We start from the raw sequence: 20,583 nt of genomic DNA, 5'->3' as shown, positions 1-20,583 counted from the left end.
AAGAAATACTAGCAGTATATAAAAAGTACTAACAATAAAAACCGGGACCTAAATCTTTCTTCAGTAAAAAGAAACAACAAAACAAATACATGCTTCAAAACCATGCACAATTTTATCCTAAAATATGAGTCTAGTTACCTCCCTTGGCATTCTATAAATCACTGAGTATATTCGACATTTATCAAAATAAATCTACATATGAATTATATGAATTTATCCATTTATAAAACAAATAAAGAACAAATACATAAGATATGTCTATATATAAATGCTTCATAAAAATAACAAAACAACTTTGACATAAAAACTGTCCCTCCTTATGGAGTCTATGCAACTCTTAGCTTCAGCAGGTGAGGTGGTTTTGACCCCTGGTGTTGTTAAAAGTTTGTTACATCCGAGGTTAGCCAAAGTTATCTTTCCTGTTTCTGCACTATATGACCTAGATTGTGTTAGTGCCATTAAAATAATATAATAAGAGCTAGCTTTCACTATGACCTTAGTGTGAATTTAAGAAAGTATATTATAAATAAAACGTGAGGATCAAAATGGCTCATAATTTGCTGAAATCGCTAACAAACCAATAAATCATACTAGGAACATATGTCAGCATCGGTAATTTGTTTTCTATGTGATTCATCAAGGGCACGACAATCATAAAAGACAAATTTCGTTTTCTTTGATAAGTAAGATTAACATGATATATATTTCATCTTTGCACTTTTTACTCCTGATTTATGGTTAGTTTTCAAGTACCTGAATGTTAGGTTACTCACGTACCATACTTTTAATGATTTGTGATAAACCAATACTTCACTTCTTTACATCATTTAGGATCAAATTGAATATTTGTCTTTTATTTTACATTAAGCAAAATGTTAAAATTTTTATCCTATCTCAAGTTGAAATTCACTCTAAACAAATTTGTCTAATTGTTGTTTAATATTATCAGATGTTGTAATAATCACTAGATTATCTTTTGCCCTTGTAGCCAAACTCAGCAGGAACTTCTTAAAATCTGCATGTTCCTCATTCACATACGGGTTTATCCCAATAACAGCAGCTTTATCTAATCCACTAAATCTCCTCACAGTATCTATGGCAACCCCATTTTCCTTAACAACTTCATTCTTCAGGCTATTTTTACCAGGACTCTCATGATCTCTTGAGGTGTCTGAATCTTCAAATTCTGATTCATTTCTATAAAATTTGACTTTGGATTTTTTTTGAGTGCCGCCCGTTTCCATGGCAATACTGGTGTTTTCCTTTTCATTTGTTGCTAAGTGATCTGAACTGTCACTGGACAACACTGAGAATTGATTACCGGTTTCTATGGAATCAAAGTCTTCCAAACTGTCATCAGAAACATCTTCATACTCCGACTGAGAACTTTCTAATTTTTCTGACTGACCTTTACCCTTTGAACTTTGACCTACATATTGATCTGAACCACAGTGTTTCAAATGCTCTTCAACAGATCTATAAAAGATGGAAAAAAATGTGAATAAGATAAGTATTTAGTCAGCAAATGGACAATGATCTATGATACCTTAGATATTAACACTGGTATAATATTTTTGTGGGGAAAATGAGAACATTATAATCATGTTTTACTGGTTTTATAATTCAATCTATAAAAAATTAAAGGGTAAAAAAGCTATATCTAACTGAACATTTGATGGTCAATTCTGGAAAGAATTGTAACAAAGAATGTGTCTGTAATTCAAAACACATGGAAGTGTACTTCAACTGGATGAAATGGTCAGGAACAAAGCATTATGCTGATAGGGTTATAATTGCTTTTGAATTATTCTGTGCATGTGTCATTCACTCTTAAAGAAATATACCAATATATTTCTTTCAAACTGGCATTTTGGATTTTTTTTGTGACTAAAATCATAATCATAACTCTACAATGACCTAGTTTATGAGCCAATGACCTAGTTTCTGAAAAATATCTGACTTTGACCTAAAAATTATCACAGCTTGAAAGTGATTAAATGACATCAAAATCTTGCTTACAGAGAAATAAAAGCAATTTCTTTAAAGTATATGGTATATGACATAGTTTAAGAAGCCAGATTACCAACATGATGCCGACTTGATCCGGACATTATTAAGACAAAAATTGTGGAAAAGTTTCATTAAAGGGACTCCACTGAGATTTTTTGGATTGACAGGACTGGAAATAATTTTCCATATTGTCCATTTCATGTAGCTCTATACCAATAACATGTGTGCAAAAATTCAGATCATTGGCTCACTCTGTATTTTGTGAACAGTTATTTTAACTGAAAATTGAACCGAGTTTGAAAAGCATTGCAATGCTTTTCACTCTTATCAGGCTAAGAATAGCTCAATTACACTATTTTCATTTTATTTCTGTGTATATTTCTTCACTATATTATGCAAATCTATCTAAGTGCCCTAGCTGATCTATGTAAGAAATAGATGTTATCCAAAACTCGGCTAATGTGGGTTTTTCCCATCTAATCCATAGATACAAACAAACTTTGACTGTTATAGCTTCATGGTGATGGTGCACTTCCCATCACAAAAGATTAGTCAACTTATTGCGCTTATTTTCTAAGCTGTAACAATAAAAGTTTGTAAGTACCTACTGATTACCAAATTATTCTTAATTCCTGAGTGGAGTTAAGTCTTGCTAAAATTTTAATCTCATGAATACTATCATGCTAATTAAGCTCAGGTAGGCTATAGAAAAATTCATACCTTCTAGTGGACATTTCCCTCTCATTTTGTTGTTTCTGTGACATTTCAGATGTGTTTGATTCATTCAGGTGTATATCAGAGAGAGTTGATTGAAGTCTATCAAGTTCTGTTCTTTTACCCACCAAGATGGCTATATCATTTTCATGGACGCCATTTTTCAGCAGGCCTGACACCACCCTGTTCAGCAAATTCTTCATTTCTGCCTCTTTACATGACAAAATGTCCACCCCTGGTGATAAAAGTAATTTCAAGTTGGGAAACATTTATATTCATAAGTATTCAACATTTATCCTCATCTAGAAATATTTAATCTGATTATAATGTGAAAATCATAAGAATGCAAGGCTTGGTAGAAATAACTTATGAAATCAACAAGAGTGATACAATCACAGGTTTAATTTAGGCTATTGTGCAACTACCAGTAAAGTACACTCATTATTTTTTCTCCTTTTATTATAGGCCTTCTGTAAAATGTGTTATGAAAATCTGAACAAACCCCATTAATATGTGTTGGACATATAAATATGATTAAAACAAAGCAATAGATATTGGTTAATTTTCTTTCCACTGAAAATTGCTGTATTTACATTAGAAAAAATGTACAAAATTGTCTTTTAAGATAAAATATAATGATAATACTCACTTTCAAATTCATCTCAAAATCATAACTAACAAATTTTATTAAACACAGTACAAAACTAGAAGTATGATTTCAGTTCTAAGAGTTAATTGTAAAACATTTTCTTTGTACAATCTTGTGCGTAAACAATTACAGTATTCAATACCTTCTAAATGTATAAGTGCTATGTAGATATTTTAATTGATACAATGAATAAATCAGTAAAATGTTTTCTTTTCTATTTCATAAATTCTTCTTTAAGATTATACTATATTACCTTTCCCTGATGAGAAATTGTGTGCCAGTTTTGGAAGACTCTGGACGTGCTGAAATACAGGACTGCAAATATTCTCTGCATGTTCTGACGCCATCATTAAACGGGATGTGAAATCAAAAATCTCCTTCGTACTTCTGCTCACCTCACTGAGCATGAAATTATTCTTCCCGATCACCGAAGGTAATCCTGCTTCAAATTTATGAACCTTCTGAGCATAGTCCATAAACAGCCAAAAATAGTTACAACACCGGTGTAAATGATTTGCTGCCCTCTGATTGGCTAGTTTTTCAGCCAATGAGTACCAGTCACCATCTCTGTCTTTGAAATTCTGGACTTCATCTACAATAACATTGCACACTGTTCCATATTTTCTGTTCATTAGATTTTTGTCAGGTTCATCTGCTAACAATGTTCTTCTTGTTGTGACAAGGCATAGGTCATGAGATCTATAATAGAATTCTACAGAATAACAAAGACAATATACTGTATAACAGGAGCGCTTCATAAAGTGATAACAATTATTTGTAAAGGACAACCATTGCAAGTTTCATATGGATACCTTTAAAGTAGGTTGAGTAATAAGCTCCATTAATTTTTTTTTACGCCGCAACAACAATGATGATGATGCATATCATAGTAGCTTGGCCTTTTGTTTGGGCAGACAAGCTAAATCTCAACAAACCTTCAACTTGCCTTCCTTATTGTTAACATAATACTTTATAATTATATTTATCATCAGCTCAAATACGTATGCTCTTTAAAATCACAGCTGTAATTAAAGCTGTAATAAAATAAAGATAATTTTGAAAAAATTTTATCTACAAATTAATAGCTAAATTTTTAATTTCTGTCAAAACCATCAGAAACACAGCTGAAAATAATCATCTCACTTTGAACAATGCAAAAGTCTTTCATACCTGACAAAGTCACACAATTTTTCATTTTCAGCCAGGTAGAGTATATTATCAAAGTTACAGCCCCGCCTCCTTAATTCCTGAATCATCTGAATGGCCGCCACAGTTTTACCAGCCCCTGCCGGACCATGTACCCATAATTCCCTCACAAACTGCTGCGTCCATAGTAACTCAAACTGATCATGAGTCAGTAGAAAATAATAGCTGCCATTTTGATTCATTGAGGTATTTGTCTGAGATCTGGCCATGTAAGCACCCATGCTGATAGCCATTGAGGTTATAATCTTTTCAAATTTCCTTTTATTTGAGCAAAAATGAGTTGGGTATATATCTCTAATTGACATTTCCCTATCTAAAATCTCATGTATGTTGGGCTCTCTTAAGTCAATGATATGTGAAATAACACTGAATTTCTCCGTACAGCCACCATATTGGACAAGTTTGTTTTTCAAAACAGCAGCAACTGTCTGAGAATGATGCTCAATCTGTGGTGTAATCATGAAAACTAATGTCAGCACATGTATACTGTCCAGCTCTGTTACTACAGCAATGTCGCAAAGAATATCATTGCAATGCATCATGGGTATTTTCAGTCCCCAGCACTCCATACCGAGGCAAATAGAGTTCTTTCCCTTGAAGTAACTAAATACATTTCTAATGGTTTCTCTATATTTGGTCTCTGCATAACTTTCAATGTACAATCTTGGTTGAACCTCATCTGGTTTAGCTGAAATATAAACAACAACATCATCATAATGAGACATCTGTGATTCGAGTGATACAGTATAAAAACGTGTGTGGTTTGTTCTGATATACAGTAACCTACAACCAATTACACTCCTTAATACCTAAAAGCTACATGCCTCAAGATTAGCCAATATATTTCAAGAAAATAAAACTTGAAGAAAATGTACAAAGATTTTCAGAAAAGTAACAAGATTCAAGTAATAATTCACATGCTATGTGTGATGAATAATGTTTTTGCATTATGTATCACCAAATTTCTCCTGCATGACTAACGCAGTAAGGGCTATTTTTGTATTATTTTTTACCTTTGGTAATTTATGTGGATTGCAAGTGTGAAGGCAATACATAAATTACTTTCTATATTCACTTCACAATATTTCATTTTTAAATACAATTTTCAAAATTTTCATGAAAATGAGCATGAGTCTGAAGGCATGCTACTTTAAATGGACTTTTTTCATTATTATAAATTTAGTCAATAGAATACTCTTGAAATTGACAGTGAAAACCAAAATCATTGATGGTATTAAGTGTACATGCTTTAGAATTTTATACAGGTAAACAAAGAAACAAAGCATTCATTATTAATGACTCCACTGAGGTCAAAATGCTTTAAACATAAAATTTGAAATTCTTAAAATGATCAAGTGAAGCACATAAAATAGAAAAAAATCTGCAAAGAATAATTAAGAACATATTCAAAACTAAACTGAATATCAATTTTTGTGCAGTTCTTAACTCGGTTGAGTTGCAACATTTTTCATTTTTGGGCTATTTTGCACAATAAAAAAGATGATTCTGGAAGTTTTTCAAATTTAAATATAAAAAAAATGCCGTTCATCAAAATGCAACATACTGTCACTTAAATGGGGGCAAATTGTTATCATATTTAATATTAATTGATGAATCCCTACTCCGACCTATTTTTTGATATACACATGTAACATTAAATTTAACTAATCTATTGACATGTGTTCTTCTATTAAGAAATATTCTGTGGTGAAATTCTGGTTGTAATCCACTAATTTGATAATTTAAATTGAAAAATTTAGGGCCATCAGGGAGGATCCTTCTATTTGAAAGACCCTAGGGTCATGTAGGAATCTATGCATAGCCAAACAGTTCAATGATACCCCTGTAATCAAAACATGTCCTAATTTACATATCTAGCACACATTTAATTTTGGAGATGTTGATTCAAACTTACCAAGAAGTACTTTAGTTTTGATCATCTGTACAGTGTCAGGTAATGTAAACACCAGTGGTGCCCTCGGTACCATCAGAGATAACTTCTGAAATCTGTGATGTAATTCTGGTACATCTGAAACAAACAATCACATTAAAGTTATAATCAACAGTTTAAAATCATGTACATGGGTATACATTATAACACTTGATATTCAATCTCATTAAAATCAGGTCATCGTTTTTGCTCCATTTCTCTTTGCGATCTACCAAGCAAAGGGTTGTTGAGCGACCATTAAAATATGATTTTTATGACATTGTACTAGGTGACCCCTACTGGGGTAAGGTCACAACCATGTTTCTTCATTGGACACCATTACTGATATTTTTCAGGTAGCAGAATTAAGAGTGGTTAAAACAAGAGGGCCATCATGGCCATGATGGCCCTGAGTCACTCACCTGTATATAGGCCCCCATAGCAGGGCCAGTTCAAACCCCAGGGCTTTTATTTGAACAAACTTGGTAGACACCCATTAGAAGATGTTTCATGCTAAACATCTAAGGTCTAGCTGGTCAAGTTTTTTCTTTACACATATAGTTAAAAACAATGACACACCTGGGGCAGGGCCAGTTTGGACCCAAGGGCTTTTATTTGAACAATCTTTGTGGACACTTTCTAGAAAATGTAATATCTGAACTCTAGCTATTCGGATTTTTCGAAGAAGATTTTTAAGTTTTTGCTATACACATATAAGGAAAATCAATGACCCCCGGGGTGGGGCCAATTTTGACCCCAGGGCTTTTATTTGAACAAACTTTGTAGACACTTACTAGAAGATGTTTCATGCTTAATATCTAAACTCTAGCTATTTTGGTTTTTTCAAGAAGATTTTTAAGTTTTTGCTATACACATATAAGGAAAATCAATGTCCCCTGGGGCGGGGCCAATTTTGACCCCAGGGCTTTTATTTGAACAAACTTAGTAGACACTCACTAGAAGATGCTTCGTGCTTAATATCTAAAGTCTAGCTATTTGAGTTTTTTCAAAGAAGATTTTTTTAAGTTTTTGTTATACACATATAAGGAAAATCAATGACCCCCGGGGCGGGGCCAATTTTGACGCCAAGGCTTTTATTTGAACAAATTTGGTAGACACTCACTAGAAGATGTTTCATGCTTAGTATCTAAACTCTAGCTATTTGGTTTTTTTCAAAGAAGATTTTTTAAGTTTTTGCTATACACATATAAGGATAATTAATGACCCCCGTGGCAGGGCCAATTTTGTCCCCAGGGCTCTTCTTTGAACAAACTTGGTAGACATCCATTAGAACATGTTTCATGCTTAATATCTTAGCTCTTGCTCTTTAGGTTCTTTAAAAGAAGATTTTTTAAGTTTTTACTTTATGCATATAGGGAAAAATCAATGACCCCCTGGGGTGGGGCCAATTTTGACCCCAGGGCTTTTATTTGAACTTGGTAGATACTCACTAGAAGATGTTTCATGCCAAATATCTAAGCTCTAGCTCTTTGGGTTTTTTAGAAGAAGATATTTAAAGATTTTTCTTTTGGTTGCCATGGCAACCAGAGTTCTGCATGGGATGGAATTCTTTGAACAAAATTGTTAAGGCTTCACACAAGGAACATCCCTGTGAAGTTTCATTATGATCTGCCTTATGGTTTCAGAGGAGATGTTGTTTTAAAAGTGTGAACGGACAACGGACGACGGACGAAAAGTGATCCTAATAGCTCACCCTGAGCATATGCTCAGGTGAGCTAAAAAGCTGAAAGTTTCCTTCATGAACAAATTTACATAAATAATGTTATAATCAAAGACTTATATTACAGAGGGATAAGAAGGTCTAAAAGTAGAAAATTTTCCAATCCTGACCCACAATCCCTTGCACGAGACTGATTGGCCCTTAGAGTTGATCAATATCCACCATCTTGTTTTACGTAACCAAATGTGTTTAAATATTCATCCATTCCTGAGAATAATTTACATCTGCTTATTTTTTATCATTTTTTTCTTTCTTGACTTCCATAACAAATTTGAGATAACATGATGGTGTACATATCCGTAAATTTTCTTGTGTCAAATATGGTCTAGGAAAATCAAAAAAATGTGAACTTGCGGAATAATACAGATTTTAAGTGTATGACATCGTAGTTTACTCTACATTTAAATACAGCTTTGTGTTATAACTAATTTCTTACAATTTTGCTCTTAACATGCTGAATTTTCTATAATAGATTTGCACAACAGTCTGTTCGAAGTTTAGAGGATTTCAAAATACAACTATTTACTATATATTATATATACAATATATATTTTTTTCTAGGATTACTTTTTTACACTATCCCAACACTGTGCCGATTCTCTTTGGGCCGACCTGTCGCTATACTGGTGGCAAATGTTAATCATACATTTGTGAATTTGATTCCAGCAGGTGAAGGGTTAAAATAAAATTACTGAACCATTACTATACCTCTCAGTGGGTTAAGGACAGCTTCTTTCCACTGGTCAAAAGTGAAGTCCACCACATGACCCTCTGTGTTGATGTATGAACTGGTGGGGCAGTTGGTGAAAACTCCACCAGGAAATTTACACACAGACACAACAACTACTACTCTACTGGCCTGTAAATACAGTGCATGGATTACTAGAATATACACTTAACCAGAGACATAGATCTACATCTGTGACTAAACTATAAACTTTCACTCAACTTTGTAGGCAACAAATCAGCATACTGATGCTTGCCAATTATCGCTGGAGTTCTCACTTTAAGCTTAGTGATGAAGGTTCGTTAGAACCTAAACCAGTAACTTATTAAATTACTCAACCTGCAATGGTGTTGATGTGTTGTATTTCTTCATTTTTATCTTATTTTAAAGTAACTGATATAACTTGTCTATATATGATAAGTAACTTTAATGCATATGATAATCAAAGTTGTTTGTTGTGTCACAGGATTCAAAAAATTCACAAAAAAAAATCTGCTCTATAGCAAAAGCACTTGATCTCCTAATTTGTGGAATTTAACTTGATTATATTTCAATCCAACTTTTAAAATTGATTTCTAGCTGCCTTTCATATACAAATGTTGTCTTTATTATATATTTTTTAAAGTTTTAACTCATGTGTTTTTTAGCTACTTTCACATGATTATTTTTCAAACTAGCAACTAGCCAGGTGATTTATTGAGCAATATTTAATGTGTATTTTCTACATACATTTTTAGGTGTTTTCTCTACAGGGTAGAAGTTTATATCCCAGTGAACACCTCTGACTGGCCTCACGGAACTGTCTCTCCACATCATATTGTACATTCTGTTTGTTACCAACCATTCTGGTAGAAAAACAATAAACATACCCAATATATTATTAGCCATTAAGATATCTGATAGGTTATATGGTTCAGTATAAATGGTTATATTGCAAACAACAGCCATATAACATGTCACACATCTTTATAATGAATTTATAGTACAGCAGAATAACTTGTTTTGAGGAACAAGAACTGTCGGAGGACAGTAACGCTCGACTATTCGAAAATTTGTCACAAGGGTGTTTCATTGAGTATAATAATGCTTACCTATATGAATACATAAAATTGTCCGAAAAGGTACAAACTCTTCAAGTTTCAATACATTCCCTTCAGTAGTTATGGAGAGACAAGCTTACATGCAAAAACTTAACCAAGAATTCATGAGTCTAAAAAGGGGCATAATTATGTTAAAAAGCAAATCAGAGTTATGGGACTTGTGCCAATCATCTAAGATAATCACAGAGAACAAGTGTGTGAAGTTTCAATCCATTCCCTTCAGTAGTTATGGAGATACCAGCTTACATGCAAAAACTTAACCAAGAATTTCTAAGTCGAAAAAGGGGCATAATTATGTTAAAAAGCAAATCAGAGTTATGGGACTTGTGCCAATCATCTTAGATAATCACAGAGAACAAGTGTGTGAAGTTTCAATCCATTCCCTTCAGTAGTTATGGAGATACCAGCTTACATGCAAAAACTTAACCAAGAATTTCTAAGTCGAAAAAGGGGCATAATTATGTAAAAAAGCAAATCAGAGTTATGGGACTTGTGGCAATTATCTTAGATAATCACAGAGAACAAGTGTGTGAAGTTTCAATCCATTCCCTTCAGTAGTTATGGAGATACCAGCTTACACGCAAAAACTTAACCAAGAATTTCTAAGTCGAAAAAGGGGCATAATTATGTAAAAAAGCAAATCAGAGTTATGGACTTGTGCCAATCATCTTAGATAATCACAAGGAACAAGTGTGTGAAGTTTCAATCAATTCCCTTCAGTAGTTATGGAGATAACAGCTTACATACAAAAACTTAACCAAGAATTTCTAAGTCGAAAAAGGGGGCATAATTATGAAAAAAAGCAAATCAGAGTTATGGGACTTGTGCCAATCATCTTAGATAATCACAGAGAACAAAGTGTGTGAAGTTTCAATCCATTCCCTTCAGTAGTTTATGGAGATACCAGCTTACATACAAAAACTTAACCAAGAATTTCTAAGTAGAAAAAGGGGGCATAATTATGAAAAAAAGCAAATCAGAGTTATGGGACTTGTGCCAATCATCTTAGATAATCACAGAGAACAAGTGTGTGAAGTTTCAATCCATTCCCTTCAGTAGTTATGGAGATACCAGCTTACATACAAAAACTTAACCACAGGGACGCCGACGCCGACGCCGACGCCGACAAATGGGTGACTGCATTAGCTCGATTATTCTGCGAATAGTCGAGCTAAAAACGAAACTTACTTCCTTAATTGACAGCAGCCATGCATATAGATTATATAAATGTTATGATTATCTAATGAAACCCAATGTTACAAATATGCAGTATTTTTAAAAAAAAAACAGATTTATTAATATACAATTATGAGTATAAACTGGTAACAAAGGACAAGCCCTATATGTAACAAAATATGAAATGTGATGCTATTTATCCTGGACTAACTGCCAAATCTTTGAATAATATTGGAACAAAAACACAGCTTATAAAGAAGCTTATAAAGATTTTGATCAAAATCAAAAATGATCCACACTTCGATTTCCTATTTTCTAATTTCTTTGACTACATTTGACAGATAAAATTTCACTTTACCTAAATTTTTTTGATCAGGTAGAGTTAGCTCTTCTCCTATGACAGATGCACGAGCATCTCCTATACCAAAGTAGATATGACCACCTTCATGGTTAGCAAAGGCAGACACATACTTTATCATCAGTCCACTAACTCGGTCTGGTAGTGTATTCTTTCCTCCTGATCTATGTTATATAAAATAAAATAATTTCTCAACAAAATATTAGTAATGTTAAGAAAAGATTTTTATTAAAATTACTTTATATTACATGACTTGTTTTGTCATGAACAAATATTGTGTACTTATTAAGAAATAACAAGAGCACATCATGTGGTGTTAACACTTCTCATATTTTAAATAATCACTTTTGACAAAATTCTAAGTTAAAAGGGGCATAACTCAAAAATATAGCTTTGAGAACTATGCCCCTTGTCTAATAACTGTACCTTGTCATTCACCTTTAATAGTTTCATTCTAATGGTAAGCGGTCATTTGAAGTTTCTTTACAAAGTCCTTTATCAATTTTAGAATAAATATTTTTTATATAAATTGTAATCAACGATTTATTTTTTATTTTCTTGCAAATGCATTAAACAAGAGATTTAAGAAAGTTAATGTATGACAATGAAGAAAACATCAAAGAAAATATTCCTGGCATACAGATGATACACTGTTTCCCTTCTCATACAAAAAAATCATGTTAAAGAGAACAATTATTCCAAGAAAGGCTTTTATTTTATTTCTCAAAAGTTGTTTATATTTGGTGTTCTGTTTATATAGTTTCCAAAAACTTGCTCATTTACCAATTAAATGAATAATATTTCATTTCTTTCCTTTCTAGGAATTAGTACAGTTATAGTGAATTATTTTTTATGGAAGTCAAAATACAACTTTTACATTTTGCTACTTTTATGACAAATAACAAAATTCAGCTCTACTTTTTTCTGGTAATAAGCTTATAACCGCTAGAAAACCACTTTTTAATTTAATTTAAACATGATTAACTTATGTTTGTCCTTTCTAATGAACAAAAACTTTATTTGTTTCTGAGGCATAATGTGCCTTTAACTTATGAAAATTTAGGCAAGCTGCGCTACTATTCATACCAAAAAGAAATTTTAAAATAATTTCCAAATTATTAAAGTACATAAAGCCTGTTATACTTATTCTGTGGTGCTGATAACTGTTTAAACTGTATTTGTTTGGTTTCTTTCTTCAATTCTTCAGCAGATCTACCAAATATATATCTGTCTGGAATGGGAGGTAACTCTTGCAGACTTCCAGCTTCTCCGTGATTCACAAGCAGACGTAAAAGTGACTGGTAAGTTACCTCATGAGTTGCTGTGTCTAAATAAATATATATACATCAATTAATTATATTATCTATACTATATACAGATGGCATTATCAAAATTAATATTCTATATATAATATAAACTGAGAAATCTGTTCAATGCAAGATAGGACACAGATCCAACAGGGGTTTCAGGGTCAAATGTCTAACCCCTCCCAAGACACCCTGGCCTATTCAATGCAAAAATTCTGGAAACTTCAAGGGACAATCCACAAATAACTTCAACAAAGCTAAGAACATGATCTTGCTATATGGGAAAATACGAAAGTCCAGAGGAAAACACAAATTTTTGTAAAATATTAATCAACAAATGAAGGTGATATAAGTTAAATCAAGGTTGACAAAATGAGGAAAAATGAAGGAAAACTAACAAGTTTATGCTCTACTGAAAATCAAATTAAGAGAACATTCAAAACTGGACCATGTAATCTAAAATTACAATACAAAAAACTAGCAATGTAACAATCACAATTAGTTTTAGCTTAGAGTTAAGGCTTGTTCATAAATTTGCTTCTGTAAAAATTCAACATTATCAACAAAGACTCATTCAAATGAATATGTGGATACATATAGTAAATTCATGTTTCTCAATGATATTATTATTGGCAATTTTATATACTTCCAATCATGTTTATTTCTAAGGCTTGAAATTTCTTCCACAAAAGCTGAGACAATGCTTAACATGAGAAAAGGCATATTGGTAAAAGGGGATACATGTAGTTCAGATTTAAGCCTAAATGGTAGAACTAAAGGACAAATTTAGATTCTTGAGGGGCAGTCTTTATAACTTACAACATTACAGTTCCATAATTTAGTTTAAAATCTTTATTACATTTAGTTTTCTACAATGCTTAACGTAAATAATCAAAAGTAAGTCTAAATCACCTGTTGGAAGTCTACAATGGTAACGTAGAGAACACAAATGCTCAGCAGTTTTCACAAACAAGTAGAGATCTTTATCGTCATGGTTACCAACCAGATCAAAGTAATTACAGATATCATCACGTGACAATATCTCAGCCATCTTAATCTCCATCCCACTCCACCAAGTGTCCAGATGCTTGGACAGAACTACACCACGCTGAATAATAAGTTTTTCAAGTAGTAATGATATTGTTTATTTCTAAAACGATATTACATTTAGGAAATTGATATCAACTTTGAGTCCATATTGTTGTAGAATAATGCACTGTTTGAGTTCAAATGGGCAGGAATATAATCACAAAGGACAAAAGGCCAAAGTGATTAATTACAAAGCATTTGAATGATAAAGTGTGCATAATCATACCAAAACGCACGAAAAATCGATATCTATTTCTATCCTTATAGAAAATTAATAAAATATGTTAAACTACATATAAGTAATTTTCCTGACATTTGGTTTATTGAAGTCACATCTCAGGTCACATGACATGTAAGCATTCCTTTTTTACACCATGCATATATTGTGTTACAATGCCCTCAGCTGACCTATCTGTTTTATAGGAGAATTATGCCTACATCCTTCATGGTCAATTCTTCGGCATCAAAACTCCAAACCAGTGTTAAATAGCTGATAAACACTGCAGATACTGATATTATTTCTTAAGTATACTCTTCCTATAATGGTGGCATTTATTTACAGCTGTAACATTTACAAGTTCTTACATGTCTGTTTGTCTAAAATCAACTGCCATTCTCGTAGTTTGTTCATATAATTTGATATTAATTTGATTAACTCCATTGCCCATGAAGCCCAATAACAATCATCAACATAAGTTTGTTTGTTTGTTTGTATCATTTTACGCCTTTTCCCAACAGTATTTCAGTCATATAGGCGGGTAGTTTCCTAACCATCGTTCCTGGAGAATTACACCAGTACTAGACTACCTTCCTCCGCGCCAAACTACCAAAGCATCTCCCGGGGATCGAACCCACGCCAGAGAGGTAACTGGGCTAGAAGTCATCGACTCTAACCCCACGACCACGGAGGCGGTATCAACATAAGTAAAACTCATTTGCAATTCCAAGTAAATATTTCCCAAACACCTGTTCAAATATCATTTCAACCCTGGATAGTGGAGGGTAAAGATGTCTATAGCTAAATCTAATGATTTAGGGTTAGTCTAAGCATTACTGGGGCTTAACTATTCTCTCTTATATGTATATGGAATCATTATAGTATACCTGTTAATCTATAAGTGGACTCAAAAGTTATCTAAATTTAATTACAGCCTTTCATCATAGAGCTTTAGTAAGTTTAACTTTATCCTGAAAACAAAATAAACTGATATGAAAGTATACACATTTGCTTTAATTAAAATGAAGCAAATGTCTACACATTATTTTAGTCTATTCATTTAATATATTTGAATATTTCCTAAATTTTAAAGTAAAAAAATCTAGCCATAACTACTTCAGCATCTAGGTTCCTCATGTGAAGTATACCTCCCCCTGAGTTTAACAAAGCACACACATACTTCAACACAATAGAGTTGCCACATGCTCGTATATTGTATGTAATGTTGACAGTACAGTGCAGGATTACCTCCCCATAATGATTCAAATTTTCGGTCCTGTAAATAAAAATATCCATGTTAAAACAAAATTTACCCCATATACTAAGAGTATACATGTATGTCTTTCACATAAAGTAAAAACTGATTAGTTTATTTCCTATAGGTTATCTTGACATAACAAGTGGTTTCACAAAAGATGTAGACAACTGATTTGAGCAATCAGTCCAGCTTTTTAATCCAAAACAAATCAGTAGCTGTTCCATTAAAAGCTAGGATCAGACTTTGAAATTCTTGTTAATTCCCCCTTTCAATATTTTAAAAGCTTTAACAAGCTGTATAATAATTTTATGAGAAGATTTCAATAATAATCTTCTCCTGGTTTAATTTTATGAAACAGAAACATGAAATCTTAATAAGTTTCATCAATACTTGACATTTAAACGACAGCCATTCACAAAGTGCAAATCCAATAAAAATCATAAACACCAAAAAGCATGTGTGAAGTTTCTTGTGATTATCTTAACTACATGTAGTTATGGAGATAATATGCTACATGTTTTGCTTGAGTGTTAAATATTTTAAATATTCCTAACCCTCATTCAAAACATCTTAAATGGACTTGTCCATCTTTCAATCTGAACAAGCCATACATCCTTTTTAGGGACAATTTCAAAATAAGTACTGGCTGAAAAGTCCAGACCATGACAGATGTGCCCCATGATTTTGGTCTTCATTTTTCACATGGGTTAATTCAGTTGCTGTTAGCAGGTTAAAGATAAAAAGAACAACAGATGACATAACAGACCCATAACAAATGCAGTGCAGCAAAAATCCTAATATCACTGAATTAAAATTCTTACTTAACATAAGTATATACAAATGTACATAAAATATCTAACTATAATCAACAACATATCAATCACAATAGATTTATTGATCAGTTTATCAGCTTTATAAGGACAGTAACATAAGTACAGTACATACACATGTTGTGAGTTGAGTGTACATCCTCCACTTGATGTCCTCTTTCTCTTCCTATCCCTCTCTATATACAAAATAAAACACAAAATAGTGATGTACAAATGTATGATTGCAAAATCATAATGTTATTCTCTAACAGACTAGCTGAGTTTCTACCTGAGCCTATTTTTAACAGATTTATTGAAACTAAATCATGATGAAAACATATTTAACCCATTACATGTACCCCATGAGCATTTTGTGAAAAATGGCTGTTTTCATTGAAAAGTCTCCCGTTACAAGTTCAAGTTGCTATAAAACTATAAAAACTGCTTCAATACTAATCAAACTTGGCACAAATGTTGACTGGACCATTGCCTTTGTTAAATTTTCTGTTACCATGGCAACTTGGGGACATCTCAAAATTGCCAAAAATCACTATTTTGCGTTGATTTTTTCCATCAAAATTGATTTCAAAGTGCTGCCACTTCTCAATGGATTGAGATAGAGTCAAAGGCTTTTCAGCATTGGTTACACGTTACCTTATGATCGACCTGGGGTCATTTTTAGCCTCTCACAAGTCCAAAATTTTCTTGGGGGTACATCCCCCTTCTGGCAACCCCCTGGTGTATCTTTTGGATGGGGGACAGCGCCGAAAAAGTGGTCAATTTTTTAAACAACATTTCCCAAACAAAAACAAGTGTTTGGGGACCTGAATAAGGCATTTTTTCACCATTTGAGAAAGCAAAAAGGGGGGGGTGAAAAAGGCGTAGAAAGGCGTATATATCTGGTAATGGGTTAAAGCATTCTCATATCCATTTCCTGAAGATATGCACTAATAATACAGTATCTATGTGCTATAGGGAACCCTTAAGCTTAAAGCCCTGATGAGCTAAAATCCAAGATTGCACCCTTGAGAGACATATAAATTTACTAAATGCACCATCATTATATTTTATATTATGTTTTATCAACAAATATTTTTTATGATTAATTGCCATAAATTTACATAATTTGCAAGTATTGCCACTTATACATCTATCTATCTTCCGTTATTGACAAACCCCTCACGGGTCTCCCATGTACTCCCATATTAAAATATTATTCTATACACTTATGTTCAAACTCAATAGTTTCACTGTTTTAATATAATTATGTTTCTAGCCTTTTAAAAATGTGTAATTTCAATTGGTACTGTATAAGTGGATATTTATGCGTCACAAAAATTTTGCAAATGTCAAAGAGTGGACTTTTTGCAGAAATATTTGCGAAAATATGATTTCTTGAATTTATTACTGTTTTTCTGATATCATTAATAAAGCAGGTAAGAATATGCCGTTATTGTAATCGTTCCATTCAGTTGTTCAATACTTTATTATTTACATAATTGTTTGAAATACACATTGTTAGTTTGATAAAGGACCTGATCACACATTTCTTTGTCATATTTTAAAACATTCTTTTGTTATATGAATAAACTATAGTGTTATTAACACATATATTGTTTCATTGAAACATTTGTGATTTGTTAAGACCAAACTTAAAGTTACATTTAATAAATTTCATAAAAAACTAAATAGCGACATTTCATTAATAAATTGGGTTTTATATCGACTCCAGGTCTTATTTTAGTGTCCAAACAACTAAAATGAGTTTTATTAGCATAAAAATAGGTAACCTCATTGTGGCGAAATGGGAAGTACAATTTCTGTTTGCATGAGAAACTCCGCCTTCGGATCATCCGTACATCAGTATTAAATCAACAAACATGACTATAAGTGACAGTCCTAATTTAACGGTATATTTCCGCATCGTAACGGATGTTTTCATACAAATTTAATCTTTTTACGAGATGATTACTTTTACTGAACCCCAGGATTAGTGCACCGTGAAGCTTAAACGGTTAAAGTGTGTTTGCACTAGAAAATATCACATTTGCTGTGTTCCGGATAGCAACTATAAAACTGTGACGTAGCGCATACACGAGCTCATTATAGTCTTCATTTGCATGTTAAAATTCGTATACGAACTTTAGTGTTACCGTGGGGTTTCCCGTTTAAAATCCTTATTTATGAACAATATTTGATGAGATTTACAACAAAACTATTAAACAGGTTAATGAAACTGTAGAATGTTTGATTTTTAGGCCGACGGCAAAATATTTTTACATATTTATTTAATGTAACTTTAAACAAACAAGCAATGAGAAAAATTTATCTCAGTACCTGAACAGTCAAACTTATTCATGTAAGATGCTGTATGAAGACGTTTTTTAAAATGATAAAAGAACGTTTGCCTAAACAAATATTTGCAAATAATTTCATTTTGCAAAAATCACAAAATATTTCAATGTTGCAAAATTTTCCACATATACAGTAATTTATCAGTGGAAGTTATCATGATTGAAACAATAAGCTCAATAAGAGTTAATTTATAAAAGAAGAACCATGATTTGTGACAGAGCTCTGTGTATCATATAGGGGGAAAAGAAAAGAAAATCATACCTCCAGGATCTAATTCCATAGCCTCCAGCTTTTTATCAGTGATTAACAACTTTCACCTATGACAACATTTTCATTCAAGTTTTTAAATGGCTGGATCCAATGTTTTGAACATTGCTCATATTTCCTTCAAATTAAAACAAAGAACAGACACTACAAAACATATCAAATTTTCATTTTACATATTTTTATACATTTTTGTTTTTTTGAATATGTACTCCAAAAGTAGAGGGTACTCCACTGAGATCAAATAACCTTGAAAACATAAAAACTGAAAATCTTGGCTGTTTAAACAAAAACTAGAAATTTGTCCATAGGATACAGATGAACCCAGGGCCACACTCCATTTTTTGTTCGTCTACTGATGTACAGCAAACCCCAAGTTAAAGAATGCAATTCTATTACTAAGTCAAGGGCAATTGCTCTATGAATAATAAATAAATCCTCAAGAAACCCCCAAGGTGCACAACTTCACATGCAGATCAACATTTCTTTAAAATTTCATGACTCCAGGTCATACATGTATGTGTACATGCACTTTTTGCTAGTTGCCACTGTTGGAAATTACAAATCCTTAGTATGTCATTGTCAAGGGCAGTGACTCTGATAAAACTGAATTAATCAAGACACGAACCCAAGGTGCACAACTTCACATATGCTAATCAACTTTACTGTAAAGTTTGATGACTCAAGCACATGCGGTACAATCCATGTGCTAACATTCAGACAAGGGCAAATCTAAATGCCATCCCCCCAATCAGACACAATATAAAATATGTCTTTGCATGCAGTTGATACAAATGTAAGCACATGTCATGATAATACGGGGAAGTCAAAGACCGGGCCCGCGAAGCGGGTCCGGGCTTTGGCTTGCCCGGCTATAGACTACACGTGTATATTTAAAAGAAAATCAAATAAAAAACAATTAAAAAATATATAGAATTCTATACCTATCAATGAAATTTTCAGTGTCAGTTCTAGTCGGGCGCCGCCATTTACAATGTAACTCAATGATAAAAGGCGGGGTATTCTGATAACGGAACAAATCTCAACTCTTCGGATAAATAATAAACGTCGAGTGTTCCAAGTGAAAACGGAAGCTGTGCATGTAATACCGAATGACAATTTTAAAACGGAAAGAATGAAAGGAATTTTTTAACGACTTCCCCGTTCATAGGCTTTGCCTAATTTCATATTATGTCTTTGCATGCAGTTGATACAAATGTACATTTGTGTAAGTGCATGTCATGATGTGTGTGAAGTTCTCTTACATTTAATTTATTCAATGATCAATTTTCTAATTACTTAACAATTGTCATAAAGTCTCATTAACAAAATTTGACATAAATAGATTTACTTGATACTTAGTGATAGGACACAATAACATTTTTAATCTTCAAAAATTTGTGACCATTTACAATCCGAAATGTCCTATCCGATTTTATTTTCATTTTCAAGCGTTTTATTCATCCAGATGAAAATAATTTTACTTAAATTTGTCTTTTAATACCTTTTCCTTCAGTTGCCGAGCAAAACTAGAATAAAATGCGCATGCATGTAATGCAATTCTTTAAAATGCTTGCATCCAGTCTTGATTTATACACTTAACGTACTTATACTAGCAATTTTAATGTAAGTTTATATTGTTAAAATTTTGTGTCAAGCAAGCGCCTGGTTGA

At 32.6% G+C, this 20,583-nt stretch overlaps 1 protein-coding gene across 3 annotated transcripts; it reads right to left on the bottom strand.

Moving 5' to 3' along the window:
• Nucleotides 1-99: 99 nt before the first annotated feature.
• On the bottom strand, nt 100-20,553 carry LOC132751514 (schlafen family member 13-like). Of its 3 annotated transcripts, none has more exons than XM_060741689.1 (14): nt 20,415-20,553; nt 18,908-19,031; nt 16,428-16,488; nt 15,341-15,500; nt 13,831-14,026; nt 12,755-12,938; nt 11,612-11,775; nt 9,707-9,822; nt 8,959-9,109; nt 6,495-6,608; nt 4,544-5,267; nt 3,627-4,072; nt 2,731-2,959; nt 100-1,476 (listed from the first exon to the last, which is right to left on the bottom strand). In XM_060741689.1, exons 2-14 carry the CDS (start codon nt 18,924-18,926, stop codon nt 912-914), a joined length of 3,129 nt encoding a protein of 1,042 aa, XP_060597672.1. In that variant the 5' UTR covers nt 18,927-19,031; nt 20,415-20,553; the 3' UTR covers nt 100-911. The 3 variants fall into 3 exon arrangements, with proteins under 3 accessions (XP_060597672.1, XP_060597674.1, XP_060597673.1); XM_060741691.1 differs by having other exon boundaries at nt 16,428-16,490; nt 18,913-19,031; XM_060741690.1 differs by lacking the exon at nt 20,415-20,553 and adding an exon at nt 20,262-20,340.
• Nucleotides 20,554-20,583: the final 30 nt, after the last annotated feature.

Source organism: Ruditapes philippinarum, unplaced genomic scaffold, assembly GCF_026571515.1.
Source record: "Ruditapes philippinarum isolate M1 unplaced genomic scaffold, ASM2657151v2 ctg319_1_1_1_1, whole genome shotgun sequence".
In the NCBI taxonomy this organism is placed as follows: Eukaryota; Metazoa; Mollusca; class Bivalvia; order Venerida; family Veneridae; genus Ruditapes; species Ruditapes philippinarum.
This window is presented reverse-complemented; position numbering and strand designations above follow the sequence as displayed.

Excerpts from the sequence above, each read along its gene's own strand:
- LOC132751514 (XM_060741689.1), bottom strand. Across the intron at positions 12,939-13,830 it reads CCATTGTAGACTTCCAACAG|ACACAGCAACTCATGAGGTA; the intron begins GTGATTTAGACT and ends ATATTTATTTAG. Across the intron at positions 5,268-6,494 it reads CAAAACTAAAGTACTTCTTG|CTAAACCAGATGAGGTTCAA; the intron begins GTAAGTTTGAAT and ends TTTATATTTCAG.